This window comes from Lissotriton vulgaris, chromosome 12, assembly GCF_964263255.1.
Source record: "Lissotriton vulgaris chromosome 12, aLisVul1.2, whole genome shotgun sequence".
NCBI lineage: Eukaryota > Metazoa > Chordata > Amphibia > Caudata > Salamandridae > Lissotriton > Lissotriton vulgaris.
In genome coordinates, this window is record NC_141700.1 from 600,584,957 (window position 1) to 600,605,523 (window position 20,567).

The 20,567-nt window shown below is 45.9% G+C and overlaps 1 protein-coding gene across 1 annotated transcript in view; it reads left to right on the forward strand.

Moving 5' to 3' along the window:
• The first annotated feature begins 3,488 nt into the window (after positions 1 to 3,488).
• GABARAPL2 (GABA type A receptor associated protein like 2) overlaps positions 3,489 to 20,567 on the forward strand; it is a 115,256-nt gene continuing 98,177 nt past the window's right edge. The window contains exon 1 of the mRNA XM_086945468.1: positions 3,489 to 3,616. Coding sequence (XP_086801594.1) covers positions 3,583 to 3,616 — 34 coding nt within the window. The 5' untranslated portion in view covers positions 3,489 to 3,582. The remainder of the gene's footprint in view (positions 3,617 to 20,567) is intronic.

Below are 20,567 nucleotides of genomic sequence, written 5' to 3' on the forward strand. Positions count from 1 at the left end.
AGGATAGAGCATCGCATAATCCAATCCCAAGTCTCTGAGTTGTTTTTTGTAAGGGGCAAAGTGTTTGCGAGCCTCCTGCACCCTGGCTGTGAAGTCCGGGTGCAATTATATTTCGGAGCCCTCGTATTGGAGCGTTGTGCGTTCTCTAGCCAACCTTAGTGCTGCATCCCTGTCTCTATAGTTTAGCAGTTAAGCTATAATAGGGCTAGGTGGGGCTCCCGGGCGCGGGCGAGGCCCCAGTGAGCGGTGAGTGCGCTCTACAACGAAGACCTTGGAAAAGGATTCCTCTCCTAACAGTGTGTTCAGCAATTTTTCAATAAATTCCTCCATATTGCCAGTCTGCGTTCTCAGGGAGTCCAGTAATTCTCAGGTTGCAGCGATGAGTCCTCGCTTCTAAGTTCTCAGTCTTATCCAGTAGGGCTTGCATTCGTTTTTCACTCCTCTTGCGTTCTGTGTCTAGCTCCGTTTGCTCCTCTTCAACCTCCGTCAGTCTCCGCTCAGACATGTCCAATCACTCTGCATGTTTGTTGATCCGCTCTGCCATCCTGTAGGACAGGGTGTCTATCTTCGTGCCTATAGCGGTCATACTGGTTTGGAGTCCTTTTCCATCTCCAACAGCATAGCTTTGATGTCTGTGTCGCCAGGGGGCTCATCACCGGCCCGCATGCCGTCTTTATCTGTATTGGCGGCATCGTGTGATTGTGCATGCCGCTGTTCAATGGAAATCTTCGTCTGTGTTTTGTCGCCCCGGACCATCCTGTTAGGGGGGGGGGGGCAACAACACACCTCTCCTTGCTTCTAGACACCCTGCGCTTCGTTACCGTCTTTTCTCCAGGGAGTGCCTCTTCAATGTTTGAATGCTCGCCGTTAGCCCTCCAACGTGGACTCCTGGGGCCGCCGCTCTCTCTCCCTCTTCCGGATTAATAGCAGCCTCTGCTGGGGCTGAGAGGCCTCATGTGTCTTCCCTCTGTTGCGTATCGTATTGAGCAATGTGCCTCCCACGTCACTGACTCAGGCCCACTAGCGGCTGCGGATATACGTCCTCGCTGGCACACACACACGGAGTACCCCCAGTAGGACCCCAGGGCCTCTGTCGCCCCCACTCGTTCGATGCGTGTCTCAGCCGCTCTATCAGGCTACAGGGGCAGCCCTTCCCCGTGCCAGTTCGCCCTTTATCGGGGCCCCACCAGCTTTCATAGTCAGTGCTCTCTTGTGGGCTTCGTGCTCCTGGGTTCGAGCCCTGCGTGTGTCGTTTTATTGAACGCTGCGTACCTTCTTTGGTGGCTACGGCTTTCTTCCATTCCACTCGCCCCGCAGGGCCAAAGTTGATGCAAAGGTGGCCCTTGCGGCGAGTGCTGGACCGTCCGCCAAACTGTGCCAGTTAGGATTTTCGCTGCCCTTCCGAGGCTCGTGCTAAACCCACACTCGTCGATACTCGGAGGCGGGTGCAGCGGAGTCCCCGGGGTGCCCTCCGATCTGTGTTTGGAGGACGCCTGGGCCGTTCAGGGCAGACTCCGGACGATGGGCCGCTGGTGTGCAGCACGCACTGCGAGGCAGCTGGGGGAGGGTGCTCACTCTATCTCGCTGCTTACGGCCTGCCGTGTTGTCTCCTCGGCGCCGTCACGATGGACTAGTTCCCGACGTCGGATCTTAGTTAGGAGGATATTGTTGCATACCCCAGCGTTTCACACACTCAGGAGTGCGAGTTTCAAACAGCGTTGTCCTAGTTAGTGCAGGATTATTTAGGATAATTAACAACCACTAGCGGAGCTCCGGGTTTATTGGGCCATCTTGCTTGCCGGCAAGCTCCGCCCCCCCGTATTTAGCATTGTTTACACTACAGAAATGATAAATTAAAACACACATCTGCATCAATGTTCTGAAGCATCCAACGGTTTTCTTCCTCATCCTTGTTTCCCTGCCTGTTTTGCAGTGCTTACTAATAAAGACAGTATGATTGAAATTGCTTCCTCAGTTCACGTTATTATCATGCACAACTCTTGACAGTCGCTAGTGTGTGGCATGTAGATAATTCACCAGTCTATTTCTCTTGACTTTCACTGGATACTGAGTTATAGCTTTTGTAGTTCTCATGTATATTTTCAGTTGAGTTTTTATGGAATTACAGGTTTGGGTTGGTCTTTCAAAGTTTCAAGGTATTGTCAATTCTATTTCTAACCCTTCATAGTTGCTCTTTGTTCTTCAGCCATAGGCCGTTTCCTGAGACAATAGGATCACTCCTTGGCATTGTTCTGATTGCTGCCTCAGTTAAAAAAATCTGCTTTTGACAGTATTGTTACAAATAGCATAGCTTGTATATAATAGTGTTTTCCACTTTCTCATTAGAACTTCGAGAAAGACAATATAGAGGCATTTCATTTAAATGTTGGAGGTTTCAAATAAAAATATGCTAGATTTCTGGGTGGTAGGGCAAAGTGGTAGATGGTGGGCTGTGCCGCCTGGGGTGGGAGGGGCTCCCTCCATGTGCTTTGCAGGGGGTCCCCCTCAAGTTTAGTTTTACCACTGCCACAACTATAGGACAATGGGTTAGCCCACTTCAGCCATTTGCTCTCTTGCTCTGTGGGAGATAGCATTTAACTGATCACAATGGCACATTTGCCTGAAAATGTGTGTGCTTTAATGCTGGGGCTTGTCAGCCAGTTATTTAGTTTTCCATTTTCACCTTTAATAGTCCCCATTTTATTACTTTCCTTCTCTGTTTATTTTAATTTCTTAGAGCATACTACAGTCCCTTAAACATTGCAAATGAGCCACTTGCTTGAGGATCTGCAGTGCACCACATCCCCCACGGCCATTTTATCTTAACCAGATGATCATCATGGACTGGCATTGTCCATAGTGTATCAATGTGTCACCATTCCAAGTTGGACAGCACATTGGTTCTAAACGTGGGAGCCATGCTGGAACTTTAAACGAAAGCTACACTATGCACAATACCATTTCCAGAAAGCCACCTGCTGCTTTGTTTAATTGTGTTTGTTATTTTAAGCATATTTCTGCATGGTTTCGGCAGCAGCATGTTTTATTTTTTCTACTTTATTTTATGTTGCATCACTTCTGGGACCTGGCCTCCCAAAATATGTCATCTTGGCTACGGGGCTGCATAGAATCGATAGGCACAACATACCAGTGCGTGTGTTTGTCTATTTTAACAATAACCTTGGTTTTCAGAAATCTAGGCTAAAAACCTATTCCGTTGTTAGCCCCATCCCCTTTGGATTTAATACCAGACTCAAATTAAATCAAAAGATTGCCGTAGTCTACTACTTTCTGTCTCGTCCCCCGCTGACCACGCCCTCCTCCGTCCTTGCATTCGCTTTCCCATCCCTGTGCTTTCTGTTTTCGTGGCCACCCCCACTCTAAGCCGCACCCACTGGCGCAGTGGGTAGCAATGGGACAGGCGAGGCACCGCCCCGGCTGGCTGCTGCTGGCGGTGACGCGGCGGAAGCCCGCCCCTCCGCTCAGCTGACGTCAGAGGAAGCTGGGCCCGTCGGTGTTGTTGTTGTTATCGTCGCTGTCAGAGCCAGAACAGCTGCGGTCTCTCGCTGTCCCACCAGCACCATGAAGTGGATGTTTAAGGAGGACCACTCTCTCGGTGAGACGCGAGGGCATGACGAGGCAGCGCACGAGAGGGGGCGAGGGAGGGGAAGGCTGCCGAACTGACAGGTGTTTGGGGTCAGGGACGTGTAAGAAGTAACAGAGAAATTGTCTGTTTTTATTTTTTATTTTTATTCGGGTCTGACAGAGGACCATTGTAGTGACAGTCAGTCCGGGAGGCCAGCAGATTGTAGAGTGTGGGGTTCTTTGGCTTACCGGGGTCAGATGAGAAGGTGACCGGCGCCTCTGTGGGGCCGTTCGGGATTTTTGGCCCATTTGGGGAGCGGGCAAAACGCTTATTTGAAAATGTGCCCAGGCAGAACATATGGATGTTCTCTGATGGCCATGTGAAGAACTTGATGGACACCTTGGGTTATGAAGACCCACTGGATCTGTCTCTCTGGAGGCAAAGAACAAACAGGCTCAGACAATACAACAGATTTATTGCACAGATCACTTACAGGCTCCGAGTCCTTCAGTCTGCCCTCCGGCCAGGGTCTTTTTAGGGGTAGTAATGCCACCAACTCCGCCCAACAGGAGGCTTGCACGCCGTCTTCCATTATAAGCATGTAAAGCCCCTCTACTTCTTTCTTGCACTGTGACTGCAATAAACATCGCTTGCATATCAGGCTGAAGCGGATATGTCTTCTCCTTCAGTCGGTGCCCTTCCCATAGGTCTGCCGAACTCTTCAAACATATCCAATATTGACATACAGGCCCGCGGCCTACATGAGTGCAGTCCGTGGAAGACGCTTGGCCTCTGGTGCACTCATACCGTTACCACCGATAAAGGATTGAAGTGTGATTGGTACTAGGGTACAGTAAAATGTCACCGAATGTCGTAAGACCCACGGGCCTGCAGACTGGTGAAAAGTGGTGTAAACAGAGGGTTCATTGGTATTCTGACGGGGGATTATTGTATTTGACAGAGCTCTGATCCTAAAACAGACAGAACTAAATGGAGATGGTAAAGAGGAAATACATTAGCTGCTGACATGAATAAGTTATGTCCAGCCTGGCCACGCCACTGAGCGAATCTCTCTGCCCCTTAAAGCCACCGCACATGCTGTCGCCTATATGGCCCCGAGTTCGATTTGCGTGATAAATGTCAGACTCACAGTGATGATATACATTGAACCTCTATAATGGGTAAAGAGACTATAGCAACTTTGAACCTCTGCTAGTCTAACCCGAGATACGCTATACTCGGCAGTGATGAACAAATACTCGTTCTTAAGGTGAATGACTTGTCTATTAGAAAGCGGGGTGTTCCACAGGGTCAAAGAGTTGGCAGGCTCATCTAGATAATTGACTGCAGTATACTGAAGATGAGGAGTAATGCTAAGATTAATCTGTGGTGGTGACATATTGGTCCATAGGGGTTCACAACAGGACTGAAAAAGCCCCGTGAAGGGGTCTGACTGGCTTCTAGTTACGAGATCAAATAAATGACATGCATTAAGTATTACTAAAGGGGACTAGGGGAGCTTATAGAGCTTATAGAATACGATTGGGGTACTGAATGACTTGGTTATGACAAGGGTTGTTTGTGGCTTTCAAGACACAACCTTATTTATATCTTGGTGGTAAGGATATTCAGTTGGAATTGTGACGGAGTATCCTTACCAACAAGATATTTGTGCGCCCATCCAAGTTAAATGTGGGCGGATAACCACGGCGAAGCCTACCCCATCTCCAGGATTCTAGCACACAAAATCACGGTGGCAGGGTATATTGTGCCGCACCACTATCAGTGTTATACAAAAAATATTCAGAAAAAAACTAGTTATGGCTTCCCGAAGAGTCTCTAGCAAAATGCCCACCTCTAAAGATCAGCCACCGTAAATAGTCTGAAATACACATCCAAACACAAAGGTAAGAGAGGCACATATGCAAGGACAACTGAAGAACAATCCTTGGACTGAATTCCTGGGACAGAAAAGAATCACAATGACAGGGACAGCTTTCATAAATCCATTCAATGTGTAATGAATTCTTTATTCGTAATTTATGCAATACAGCCAACGCGATGAGGCCTCTTCAGGGCACAAACTGCGGTCCCAGAAGCAAAAAATTCAAAAGATTCTACAGGGTATTTGCCCAGGTTAAAAGGTGAAGCTTGGTATGAAGTGCTGAATTTAATTTTATTTATAGTCCACGCTTTGTCGCAGCGTAAGAGGATCCCAAAAACAATGGAGGTTCACGCTAAGTAGAGTCGAGAACCAAAGCGCTTCTAGTGTTACGCTATACTCCGGAACTATTAACGGCCGATAAGCCTCCTAAAGCATCTATTTCGAAGTAATGGTTACTGGTTACACCCATCCGATGGCCCGACGGAGTAAGCCCCCTCAGAAACCTACCTATATGTCCACTCACCAAATTTAGATGGGCAGGCATACAGGTCAGTTTTAACTGCCCATCACCTCTAGCAAAACCCTGGCAGTAAGGGGCAGTGAAAATTGTCTAATGCTCCCTCACAATAGGAGATAACTCCCAGGCAAGAAAGAGGGGCGGCATTATTTTTTCTTTCAAAATTAAAATCCCACTTCACTGTCTTCTTTTTTTTTTAAAGAAAAAAAAATGTGTTAGAGGCATCTGTCAATCATGTTGATAGGACTGTGCGTCAAACTTAAATCAGCATTGACAGGAACCATTGTGACTGCAGCTCTTGCCAATGCTTTAAAATGACAGCTGGCTTGGCAGTGATTTCTAAATTTGTCAGATGAGAACTCCTTCAATGCAACGGAGTAATTTAAACTCCGTCCGTCAAATAAATGAGGCCCTTAATCTGGTGCGACAGAGGCTAACATAATTGGGTGCTGGCTGCAGTGATTTATAATTCACTAATCTAGTTTGCAAGGTTTAAAATATTACCATGAAACAAACATATTTACAACCATTCACTCTTTCTAAGAATGATGCAACAAAAAATATGCTTCCACAAGTTTGGTAGCTTCTACTAGAACAAACCTTCCTCACCGTATTGACTTTTGGTATTCTCCATCAGTGGCAATATATACACATTGTCTGTACCTGATGAAAATATCAAAGAACAAAACATACTCCACATATTCACCCTTCAAGGTACGCAGCCGACAAATTTGTCTACCCTCAAAAGACCCTGTTCACTTGCCAGTGTCTAAAAACAGAGGTGCCTCCGATCGAATTAATATAAAAAGTATTTTTAAGTTTTATAACATTCGTCTTCATGATAAGCTTGAGAGTCAAAAGTTTGTTCGAGTTTAGGGTATAGAATCTTTTACCTAACATATGATATAATCCAAGCCCATTATCTAAAATATGTAAATATTTATTTATGTAAGTCTTTTTTGTACTCTGTCATTGGAATGATTTCCTCAGCCAGTATCTTAACAGGGGGCAATGTCAGTGATTGAATACAAAAAATACATTGTTCACACTTCACAAGAGCCAGGTTTAGGGCCAATGTATGGGATACATTTGACACCGTCATCGTATTGCAGTGTAGCAAATCGTAGCTAGAGAAGATCAGTCAGGAGATCAAATAGCAGCGTCCTCAACCTCCTTCATGAAATACAGATGGCCCCCAGCGTGTGTTGTGCCAGAACCGTCTCTAAAGAGGATATGAGGTGCTATATAATGTTACCTTGGATCATATGCATAAGACCTTTCACTGCCTATAAATGGATAACCCTGTTCATATTTGACACTCAAGAATATTTTGAGATAAACTTCCACCATAAAAACGACATTTATCCAGAATGCTATCCAAATATAGAAATACACTCCTTCCCTAACAGGACATCTCATAATAGAGCTGTGATGCCCATCATTTGTTTGGAAGTAGGCATTTAAGTTTAGAGAAGCGAGGCCTGGTTTCATTAATTTTACTACCAGTAAGATTTCCGTGTCGATATCATTATTTGCATGGGTTTAAAGTCCCATTGTAAAGGTTAATGGCTAGTTTGGAATCTTGCATGTACTTCATGTCTAATTTTGTGTTGTGCAGCTGTATCCAATGTATTGATTTATTTTGAAGGTTTTTATATAGCGTGAACAAGACCCTTGCGGATATCTGTGCACTTTACAATGTAGATATAGGAGACACATGGGCCTATGGTGCATAACATGTAGTTCCATACAAATCGAGAGTTGTATAATCACAAAAATATAGAAGATAAATAGGCATATAGTAAAAAAACCATACTTCCATACTAATCAAGAATCGTATAGTCGTAACCTTTGTCTCAAGTGAATTTGGTCATGAGAAGAAATTTCACTTCTTTTTGAAAGATGCAGTAGAGTAATTCAGTCTATTTTTTGGGGCAAAGCATTCCAGATCATGGGGGCCATCCCTGAGCAGGCTCGGTTGTAGGTTTTCTTCTTGATGAATCTTTCTAGTTTCAGTAAAAGGTTATTGGCACTTCGGGACGCTCTGTTGCCACATGAAGGCACCAGTTTCTGTGCCAGATAGCTGTGAGTGTTGTGATCGATGGCTTTGTGCGTAATTCATGCGATTTTTAATTGGATTCTTGCTTCGAAAGGTAACCAGTTAAGGGATCTCCGGTCAGGGGATATGTGGGAGTTTCTTTTGGAGACCTTTATAAGTCTAGCTGCTGCGTTGATTGAAGCTCTTAGAGGGGTCGTTGAGGATCTGGGGAGGCCGCAGAGAGAGACACTCCCATATTCCACTCTTGAGATAACTAGTGCCTGTCCCGCAAGTTTGAAGTCCTTTTCAGGCAGGAAAGGTTTTTAGTTTTTGCAATGTGTACATCTGAAAATTTTCTCCTTTTGTTGCCGTGCTGATGTGTTTCTGCATATTTAGATTTCTGTCCAGGTTACACCCAGAAATTTCGCTGAATGGACGATAAGAGGTTGCCAATTGAAGAGAAACTGAAATTATAGTGGATGTTGAAATCTTGAGCCGTAAAGGAGATGAGAAAATAATTAGGAGGTCAGTTTAGAATGCGCAAATTGGGAAGGGTTACACTGTTATTAAAAGAGGCAAATGTAGTGTTTCAGATTGTAAATTAACTGTCATCACGAATCAGAGCTCTGCTTTACAACTCCAGTCTCTGATACAGGCCTTACACAATCATAGAAAATCTACCCTGGCTCTATTAAGAGCTACAGCCTCTCAATAACAAATGAAGTCCTGCATAGTATCATTACAGATACGTTTTTCCAGCGTTCTGAAGTGAGCCAGTTCCATGTGTGGGTAGCTCATCTGGTCCTGGTATATTTTCTTTGCATTCTGGGATTTGTTCTATTATCCCATTATAAAATCCACAACTACTAGTCCCAGAATGCAAAGAAAAAGCCTGGGCTGGATAAACTACTTAGACATGGGTGGAACAGGTAAACTTTGAGCTCTTTTTTTGCAGGGTAGTGATTAACACGCTAACTTTCTCAGGACATTCAAGATACTGAAGATACATTTATTAACCACACCCCTAAAGTTGACTTATAGGGCCTTACACTGAATATAGTTCAACATGTTAGCTTGTTTAGTGTTTTATAGGGAACCACCGCCCTATTGGTAAATCTATGTATTTATATTTGGCAAAACCTGCTGGAGGGCATTGGATTGGTCCACAGGTTGGTGATAACAGTTTGAGGTTAACAAAAAGATAACGCTGAGGAATCTCTTCAGGAGCAGTCTAAGTGGGCTCCAGGTGGGTCAGCTGATGTTGGACAAGATGTCAATTGAAAAGGTGGGCTTACAGCTCTTTTATGAAATGGAGGAGTTACGGGGCGGGTCTGTCCTGCAAAGCAATTCAAAGTGTGCATGCTGAGAATGCTTTTTAGGTCTCGACTATCCCATCCGCAAGGAATGGATAGGGAGAATTATAGTGGGCAAAATAAGTTCTCAAACCATCGGGCGGATTTCAAACAGTTCAAGTGAACACAAGCACGCGCTTTTCCCTCGGTCCCGAGCCGCCTACCTCCGAGAGCTTCACTTCAAAGGGCTCCCCCGTCCACTGCTTCACACTTCATGGCCGCCAGGCCCTGTCTCGCATTTCTCCCCCCCCCCCCTCCCCACAGCAATGCCAAGAGCTTTTTTTTATATAAGACTATTATGAAATTTGTAAATGAGATTGATGTATATGAGAGAAAGATATAGCACTCTGTATGACATCTTTTTCAGTTTGTTTTTTTTAAAACTCAAAAACCCGACCCGAAGTTATAGGAGCGCTACACTTAACCACCAGTTACATTGCTTAACAGCACAAAAGAAAGAAAAAAACACCATATTCATTGTTTAGGGGGGGTGGGGGGACGGACGAGGGGTTATAATTTGCAGAGAAACACAGGGTATTGAGACAACTCTGAGATTAGAACCAATCTCCTCATTTGCCCCATCAGCAGCTCTGGCCGCTAGCCGCATCCCCTCTCCCCGAGAGAGTTAAGTGTACGGACCGCCTGCTCCATGTTCCCGTGTGGCAGTAAATACCTACGTATTCTTCCACAGACACGTGTGATCCTGAACGTACAGCCAGTGCTAGTCTCGGGTCAGGATACAACAGCATTTCCACGCGTTTGGAGGGGGTCTTCCCAGCCCGTTCGAAGATGGCGCAGCCCGACAATAGCAAAACGTGGTACCCTTTAGCGCCTTACAAATGAGAGATGGAGGGTTAAGTGCATAGATGCTTCTTATATTACACATGGAGTCTAATCACATCGTAGTTATTGGGACCACCTATATCCCCGCCACTGCTTATATTTATCCAGTTTTAAGATGGCGCCTACGTAGATGAAGTGAAAATAAACATCCATAACATTTGGGGAAGGGGCGAGAGACTTCGCCCCACTGTAGTAGACAAACGAACCCCAGGTGTGACTTGGACTCCTTGATAAAATGAATGGATGGAAACTGTGCATGCACAGGCGTTACATGTCTCATGGAGATCCGAAGCACACCACCCCGTCTCCTAGCTCAGATGTTGCGCTGGACTGCAAGAAAAAAACAAGCATTTGCAATGCAACAAGTCTCGCATTTACGAGAGAAGCTATTAGTATTGTAAATCACAATGCCTTTTTCTTATGTTTTAAAACCCACACCATAAATAAAAGGCATTGTCATTTACAATGCCAATAGCTGAAACTTGTTGTTCCTAGATGTCTCACGAAGAGTCTCTGCTGGTGAAGTAACACCTCTCCCTGAAGAGTGGTCTCTAGCCCTCATTTAATATTAATGGATGGCTCCATGTGACCAGGGGCAGCATGTTACGATAAGCCAGAACTACCCTTCCCACAATGCTTTGGCTGTTGAATAGAAGACAATGGCTGGTAAATAATACTCAACATTTGTGGCATAGCTAGGATACCCTGGGCCCTAGTGCAAGCAAGGACAACGGACCTTCTGACTGCTAGTTGGGTAGTAAAATTCAGCAATCAGTTGCCCCCTCGTATTTCTGGGCCCCTGGTTGCACTTCTCATTGAGCTAAATGTGTTCCCTTCGATTAAGTTTGCTCGCCTCTGCATGAAGCTTTGTTGGGAGGGTCTGCGAGTTTGGTTCGGACCTGTTAATTGTTACCCAGGTAATAACTTACTTAATCTGTATAATTTATTTCTCTAGCAAACCATTTTTGTCTCTCTTGGACGGAGAAATGTAAAAGTCCAGTGTTTCGTCTTAAGTGCACGATCACATCACACAGAGGTTTCTGTAATCGAGATACAATGGATCAACAAGCACTCCATACATGGTGCGACACAACACCGAATGCACTCCATACATGGTGCGACACAACACCGAACGCAATCCATACATGGTGCGACACAACATCGAACGCACTCCGCACATTGTGCGACACAAAACCTAGCAATTGCAATTTCAGGCACCCACAGCCACAGTGGAAACGTGTGTTCTTATGTTGTGCACTGCAAATGCTATATTAAGCAGTGATCCGCTTAAACTCCCACAGTATGGATGTTTGTTTTATCTCAAGACGGTGAGCTTAGCCCTTTTTTTTTGTTTTTACATATTCCCTGTGCTGGAGTCCATTTGCTGAGAGTAGCCTAAAACTTAATGATTCTGCTTAAAATATTAATTTGAGAGTTTCATTTCTCATCTGTTGTAGGTAGGTGTTTTCACATACTTGTTTTACTCACCTAGTAAATGAGTTATTATGAAAGTGTTTTTGAAAGGCGCGCGCTTGGCCTCACTCACACCCCATATGCCTGCTCCCCCTCCCCCCACGCCTCGCACCAGACTCCCCCACCGCTCGTCATATGCTCGTTCCCTCCCACTGGCAGCCTGTGGCCACTGATCACAGTAAAGGCTTTGATCTATCTCACACCCCTCTCCCACTCCCTCCTCCCACTTGCTCCTACTGACCATGTAAAGGGGACGACACTGGAACAATGGCTGCCTCGCCAGGAATGGCCTTCTGTCGACCCCTTCTTACATCCTCCAGACATGGCTGAGGCAGCTTCTTCCTGCAGTTTGTTCTTTGGGCGAGGGTATTCCTGGGTGTGGCAGAGCTGCATGCTGTGTGGGTCCATGCACACCACAACTTCGCCTTGCTTTGTTGTATTCTTGCATTGTAAATGTTCACATTTGTTCGCAATTCGCCATGTGCCTTTCGTTTCTGTCTCGCTCTCTCCTACCCCTTCACTGTCTTGGCCTCTCCACTCTTCCTCTGTTTCTGTCTCACTCTCTCCTGCCCCTTCATTGTCTTGGCCTCTCCACTCTTCCTCTATTTCTGTTTCACTCTGTCCTGCCCCTTTACTGTCTTGGCCTCTCCACTCTTCCTCAGTTTCCGCCTCACTCCCTCTTGCCCCTTCACTGTCTTGGCCTCTCCACTCTTCCTCTATTTCTGTCTCACTCTCTCCTGCCCCTTCACTGTCTTGGCCTCTCCACTCTTCCATTGTTTGTCTCCCTCTCTCCTTCCCCTTCCCTGTCTTGGCCTCTCCTCTCTACCTCTGTTTCTGTCTCACTCTCTCCTGCCCCTTCATTGTCTTGGCCTCTCCACTCTTCCTCTATTTCTGTCCCACCCTCTCCTGCCCCTTCCCTGTCTTGGCCTCTCCACTCTTCCTCTACTTCTGTTTCACTCTCTCCTGCCCCTTCACTGTCTTGCTTCTGTTTATTGTATTTGCACAAATATAATATCTTGGTCTATTCCTTTTCAATAATCAGGCATATTTGTTTATTAGGTGTTTGTTTTTGATGGGTTTATTTATAGGCACTTTCTATCCATCTATCTATCTATTGCCCTCACTCTATCTGTCTATTGCCCTCACTCTATTTGTCTATTGCCCTCACTCTATCTATCCATCGCCCTCACTCTATCTATCCATCGCCCTCACTCTATCTATCCATCGCCCTCACTCTATCTATCCATCGCCCTCACTCTATCTATCCATCGCCCTCACTCTATCTATCCATCGCCCTCACTCTATCCATCGCCCTCACTCTATCCATCGCCCTCACTCTATCCATCGCCCTCACTCTATCCATCGCCCTCACTCTATCCATCGCCCTCACTCTATCCATCGCCCTCACTCTATCCATCTATTGCCCTCACTCTATCTATCTATTGCCCTCACTCTATCTATCTATTGCCCTCACTCTATCTATCTATCGCCCTCACTCTATCTATCCCACTCACTCAGCACCACCACTCAGGGGCACCACAGCATCAATCTGTGCAACCATTCAACAACAACTGGTTCTAATATGTTCTCTCAATGTCTTAAACTTTATTACAAATGTCACAAAAAGATGTTAATATTTCACTTCTGTTCTTGGATTTTCGTCACAATAAAATACACTTAACATAATCTTCACAAAAGTTATTTACAAAAGTTTAAGCTATTGCTATTATAAATTACAATAACTTTTATTTAAGTATTATTAAAAAAATGAAAAGCCATTGTTATTTGTAATAGCAATACATCTAAGTCACGTAAATACAACACATATTGCATTACAAATGCTATAGGTGTCACATTTGCGAAAGTTATAACTATTGGCATTGTAAATGACAAAGCTATTAATTTAGCTATTTTCAAAACCAACACAGAAATAAAAAAAATTGTCATTTACAATACCAATAGCTCAAAATTTCCAAATGCGAGACCTATTGCATTGCAAATGCTTGTTTTTCCTTCTTTTTGGCGCTTACTCATTGCCCTGGCCACAAAAGATTTTGATTATTTTATTTTCTGGCGGATTGTGTGCTAGATGTTAGTCTGGAAGTGTTGTAGCTGGTGTTGAACGTGGTGCAGGTTGGGAAAGTGGTGAAGTTCTCAGAAATTGTTATGATGCTCTCATACTTTCAATATTTTTAGTCCGGCTCAGGCTAGAATGGTTGATCTGAAATCTGCTTCTTTAAAGTGTGGCTTTACCTTTTGGAGTCGGAAATGTAGTGCGATGCCTTCTGGTTTTTCTTGACAGCCCTGTGTTCTGAGGAAAATGCTGTTGTCACTGATAAACCTGCATGAATTTTCCATAAGTGGTAGTTGGAAACTTCCTAGTTTCATTCGGGTAAACTAGTCACGAGAGAGGTTCTTTGGTTCTGTTTGTAATGATGATGAGAATATTTTTTGTGAAAATCTTTTTTTAAATCTGATTTCTCGCTTTGTCAATTGTTTGACACATTTTTTTATTGTGTTGCCTTTGTTAGTGTCATAATGTATTGTGGGTTATGGGGATTGTTGATGCAAGGTTTGACAGATTTTAATAATGCTCTAACTTTGATGCCTCATTGACAGTGGATGTGCTGAAGACATCTTTTGCTCTGGAAATCAGGGGTTGGAGCCTGGAAGTTATTTCTTTTTTTTGTTACATGGAAAGGACCTCTTGGAGTAAGGAAGGTTGTTTGCCACAGAACATCTAGTCTATAGATCCCTCATAAGCTGTCTTTGGGTTCTTTTGATTACCATGGCACACATGCTATTTGGCTTTAGAAAATGAGACTGTGGTCTTCAACACTTGGCTCTGTGAAACCATCCAGTTACTGGACCCATTTAACGGATGCTTTCCTTAAACCTCTAGCCGCAGCCTTGCTAGCTTCCGCCAGCCTCCTCATGCCCTGCTTTCCCTACAGCTGCTTAACCTTCTAGCTCACATACCCTTCCAACTCCGTACTACCACTCCCAGATTCTGCCCTTCAAATACAGTGGCCCAGCATTACCTTAAATTGGTGTTTTTTATGATGTGCTAACAAGCTCTCATACACTTTATCTCGCTATGTAAGAAAGAGTTAAGGCAAAAACTCGGTAGGGTTTTATTCCAATGTAGACTAGTATATGAATCTCAATGACACTTTGATACCATGATTGCATTAATTCAGACGCAGAGCTGCGCCCAATAAAACTAAAATTCAGACTCCTGATCCCCTATATGTACCCTCTTGTATTAGGATGTACTGATTTAGGTTTCTGCAGATACTTTTTCAATGGCTTGCAAAATGGGCTCACTCTAGATCAGTGGGCATTCTGCCCACCTCTGCATTAGTTAAGTAAGTTATTGATAGAAGTTATTGATTCACATGTTTGCCAATGTGCTGTTTAGCGTTTCTCATATTGGTTAGAAATAAATGTACCAGCATGAGAAGGGAGGTAACCAAACATCTTACCTATTGATGTCATCCTTTATTAAGTCCATAAAGCACATACACTTATGTATACCCATGTCACAACAGTACAGACATAATTATTGTAACCCACAGGCAACTTGGTTCTCCAATGTGCAATACATCAATCTTCCGTAAACTCCAATGCATTTCACAGTACCCTGTCCATTTTAGTACAGTGATAATAACTTGCTGTAGTTTTTCACAACAGAGGGTTTTGCTCTTATAGGGTAAAACAACAGAGGCGTCAAAAAACAAAGTACTTTGCTCTGTCAGAACCCTGCTCAGCGGGCAATGGAGCAAGCAGGGGTTAGTGGGCTCAACCAAGGTGGTTCGGCCGTTTACTCCTGCTGTCCTGGGGCCCACCCAACTATGGATCCCTTTCAATTGGGTCAAACACCTCCTTCTGCACCTGATTCTCAATTGGTAATGTAGCACGAGCAGTTAAGGCTCCCTCGGAGGGAAGTGTAGATACAGATTTGTGAACAAGGCACATAACTCAACATGGATGTAGTGCCCACTGTAAATTAATGTCCAGTCGAATACTTATTTTGTATAAAACAATATTTGAATTCCAATTCTACTCATGCATAGTTACAACTTTCAATAACACAAGCCCCTTTGAGGTAGGCACCCTAGTAGATTTCACTTCACTCACTGAGGTACTAAGTTCCCATTTAATTGGTCTTCTGTTACGTTCCACTTACGTGCGGCAACATCCAGGCACTGTGAACTACTGAGAAAGTTAGCGGGGCTTCCCCCTCTTTGAATCCGTCAATAAGATGTAGTCACTTAGAGTCAAGTAGGGCTGCAATTACCAAGGGCAGTATATCCCCCGGTGCCTGGTAGGCCCAGTTCTCTGCTGACTCATTCCGGCGGTGAGAACCGTGGCTGTGGTACAGTGCAGTCCTGGTCCAGATCGGCAAAGTCTGGCTGCACACATGTTCAGGCGCCAGCTTTCTCTTTCTCAACTGAGCCAAACTTACCAGCGTCCTGACGATCGGAGTTGTTCTGACTCCAGCTGCATGGGGTAAGTCTTATTCTTCCTTCCTTGGGGATGGGGTCTGCCTTCTTGTTTTGGAGGGGCTCTGACGGTGTCTCCTCAGGCCTCCTCAGACACAAAGCCTCCATTGGCTTCGCTGTAGCAGCAATTTAGGGTAACGGGCAACAGCCCAGACCTCCGACCAGTGTTTCGACCCCCCCGCCCCACCCCCTGCCGGTATACACTGTCTCTCCCACAAACTATTCTTGGTTTACATCAGCCCCTCCTAGCATATTGGGTCACCGAAGTTCACAAAGCAGCACACGGGCAACAGCTGATCAGTGTGGCACAGTTCCTCACACCTCTCTCAGGAGTCCCTCATGTCTGGACTCCTTTCTGGATCTTGCTCCCACCAGCACGCTCCTCTCCCTCGTGGGCACCCCAGTCTTGGCGAGCAGGCAGGCACCTGTGGTCCAGATTCCAGGGCAAATGATGTTGGTTTCAGTGGGTGATGACCCCTCACCCAGTAGAGAGACTAGGCCTCTTGTCCTGATCAAAGGCAGACGTTTTGCAGAGTTTCCCTTCCTCATGCCACTCGCTAGCGGCTCGGCAGAAGACAAAGTATTGGGTCTCAGACTCCCCTACTTGTAGTTCTTTTCCAGATACCACTGTAATTTAGGGTCTGACCCTTTGAAGTTCAATGTTGGCGTTCTGTTTCTTTGAAATTGACATCACTTCCTTCCCTCTGAAAAATGTTGACTCGGAGGCTGATGAACCTAGAAAAGGATTCATGGGAGTGACCCGAGTTCGCACCTGGATATCGGCCACAAAGATCTGTGCATCAAAGGTACATTCCGGGACCTCAGCCTTACCTTTTATGATTCCGCCTCATCTCCCACTTCCAGCGATGTGTCCAGGCCCCTCTCCTTGTGAACTATCACTCAATCAAAGAGCCATTTGAAACGCGTAGGAAGAACCTAGCTCCCCTGTAGAAAAGCAGATTTTCTCTAGTTATCATCAATCACTGCTTTGGCGTTTATAGCCTCTGATCTACTCGATTATTAGCTAATCAAATAAAGAGGCAGGCGCTGGGAATCTGGAAAGCGATGAACAGGTTTATTTCTCCGGAGGAGAACACGTCAATTCAGACAGACGAAATGTCTTCTCGAGGTGCTCTAACTGTACCTCTGTGGCATAGCCGTTTATATACAATCTTGACTGTTTATTGCAGGGTAACACATTCCTGACAGTGGTTTATTACATCCCCGGAATCCCCTCTTCCAACTTGTTACCACACATACCCAACAGCAAATGTCCCCCACCCTGGACTCAGCAGGTGATTGTTATTGCGCAGCTGGGCATTCCGGCAGGGTCTGAAGTATGCGGGATCGGTCAGATCGAAGAGGGTTGTGTCATTGATTAATTCCGACCCCTTTGATGGGTAGCGTGTTTCTACTGTACGGGGGTAATAAACTGTATCTGCAGGGGCTGGTTATTGCCTGGGACCGGATCGAACAGCCAAGTGCAGGGGAGGAGGTTATCGATGGGCCTGTTCGTGCGAGGGGGATGAAAGGACATGGGCGTTAGGCACGGGAAGTGGCTCCGGGGCTGGGTCGCGCTGAGGATGCTTTGACTCTAGCATGTGTGCTTGGGGGTTTGCAGAGCGCGGGGGATGACTGTGAGGTCAGGGTGATGCGCTGGTGATCGGCAATGCACGAAATGGCCGCGGTATCTAAAATGGGTGCCGTTTACGTGCATACGATGGCTCTTGTTAGGCAAGATGGCGCCGGCGATGTTCACGTCTGTTAATTTATATTTCAACAGTTGCCCCTTTGAACATTCCAAGACATCTTGCTAATCTATTTCAATCCCCATGATATTGTGTATCTCTGAGTCATTCATTGCATTAATTCGTTCTATGCGAGTATCTACAGTCTTTGGACACAAAGAGTTCACATAGAGAACACAAGGGCGGTATGCATTGTATCCCCAAACAGCAGCCACATATTATGAAAACTGGTACCAAGATGATCATCAACAGTTTCCAACCCCAATATTTTAATATGCCCCAAAACCAGCTCCCAAGTGTCCAAGTCTCTTGTTCTTGGTGGATCTCTGCAGTCTGTGAAGGTGTTCAATTGCCTTATAGACAGAAGGCGAGCCATCAGGGACAAAAGTGCAACAGCTGGCACCCATGATGCGGCATGCTCCTCCACGGTCTGCCAGTACAACGTCTAAAACAAGGCGATTCTGCAAAGCCAACAGGCGGACCGCTTGAAGCTCGGCGGTGTTATTGGTGAGGATGCCGGCTGTGACGTTCAGAGCTGTCTCTACTGCCTGAGTCAGGTGTCGAATGGCCCGGCTGTTTGTCATCGGACCCCAAAGCGGGACAAGGCCTTTGGCTGCATCAAGAAACTGGGATGCAGCAGAGTCCGCTTGGTCCGTGTCTCCGGATCGCCTTTCTCGGTGAGGTCCGGCAGGTGCAGTGTAGGTTGGAGGCAGAACAAAGGCGATGTAGCATGTGCCCCCCAGCCTTTTGTGAGCCAGGTGTAGGCTTTTGTACCACAGATGAAGTACATATTGGGTGATGCAACAAATGAAGGGGGGTCGGCAGTGTTCAGTGTTCTCGTTATCTGGCAAGTGCTGTGGCCCACGATTCAGTCCCAAGGCCTTTGATGCAGACAAGACCTGGGACGCTTACTACAGATAGGGCTACAGTTGTGGTTGCAGCTGTTCTTTTCTTTAGAAAGGAGAAGGTTGGTTTGGCTGGGTTATTCAGTATTTGCATTTCCACACGTTCTTTGGCAGGAATGTTCATTGGGAAAGTTGCGTTTGAAGTGAGAGGACAAAAGGAAGCAGTCGTTCTTCCAGTTTTGTTCAGCCAGAACTCGTTATAGAATTGTTTCATTGTCCCATCGGATGTGGCATTGTCCTTGTAGCTCTCTTGCAGGAGCATTAACCAGGCGAGGCAGGACCCGTGAACAGAGAAGGGTGAAGGGATGAAAGAAATGGAGTGTTCAGTGGCATGTAGGAGCAGCCCACAGATCCAACAGTTGGTGGCATTTTGCGGCAAGATTGTGTTGGTGCAACTGTACAAAAGAATTGTTCCAGAACTCTTTGCGTCGTTCTCTGAGTCGTGGTGCCAGTGAAACCAGATAGTGTTCCTTTTCAGTGGTGGGTTGCACGGTCGGTATCAGTGTTTGGTAAGCAGGAGCACTCTCTTCGATGATTCAGACTGTGACCATTAGTAAGAGACTGGCAAGAGATGCTGTGAGGAGTATGATTGTCTTTATGCCGTGGATCTTGGAAGTCTTGGTGTCATTGCGGCGGTTCTTCGGATGTCCGGGATCTTCCATCACCTTCAAGAGGCTCGGTGACTGCCAGGACCACATACTTTCGTCTAGCGTTTCTCCTGGTAGCCTTTGTAGTGTTGGCTACCGCTCTGATACTTTTGATTTAGTTAGTGGCCTGCTTCATCGGAGCACTCTCCTTTCGTCACAAATTGTACCCTTCTTTGGATGGCACTGTGGGGTCTGGAAACTCAGTTAGTTCAAGTGTATCTGTCTCAGGGTAACAACTCAGGACTGGTCGATCTTTGGTCAGGAGCTCTTCTTGGGTGTCCACGTCTTCTTTTGTTGCCAGTGTCGGTGCTATTCGTTTGCAGTGGTGAGCGTGCAGCCAGTTTTTCTTTCCTTCCACTCGAAGTGCAGTTCGGGTGGTGATTAAGACTTGCCAGGGGCCCGTCCACTGGAGTTCCAAACTCTTCAACCTCTGGAAGTTCTGAATCAGGACAAAGTACCCGGGTTTGATATTGTGTCCTGGGCCCCTGGATACATCTGGTATGGCTTAGAACAGTTAGTTCGCTCATTAGTCCGGGACATCGTTAATGGTTGTTGGTTTCGGGGCCGCCCAAATATTCATCGGCCTGCCGAAAACAACCTCGTACGGGGTCAATTGGTGTCTGGTTGGGGTGGAGGGCATGGATAGCAATACAATGTTAGGGCATCGGGCCATTTCGGCCCAGTGGAGGCGACTATTTTGGCCAGTTTCAATTTCAGCGTGGCGTTGTGCCTTTCTACCAGGCCCGCTGACTGGGGGTGGAAAACGGCATGGAACTTTTGTTTTACTCCCAGCCCCTTCAGTATTTGTTGGATGACCTCAGCTATGAAATGGGGGCCATTGTCGCTCCATAAAACTCTGCAAAGGCCGTATCGGGGGAAGAATTCCTTCAGCAATACCTTTTCAGTGGCAGCGGCGGTATTGTCACGAGTGGGGTATGCTTCTGTAGTGTAGTTCCTATATTCCCAATAGGCTCTGCGCATTGGAATAACAAACAATAGTTTAGACGTAGGACTGAAGTCGACTAGGTCTCTTGAGTATGTTAGACTTAATTGTGAATGCCAGCTAGC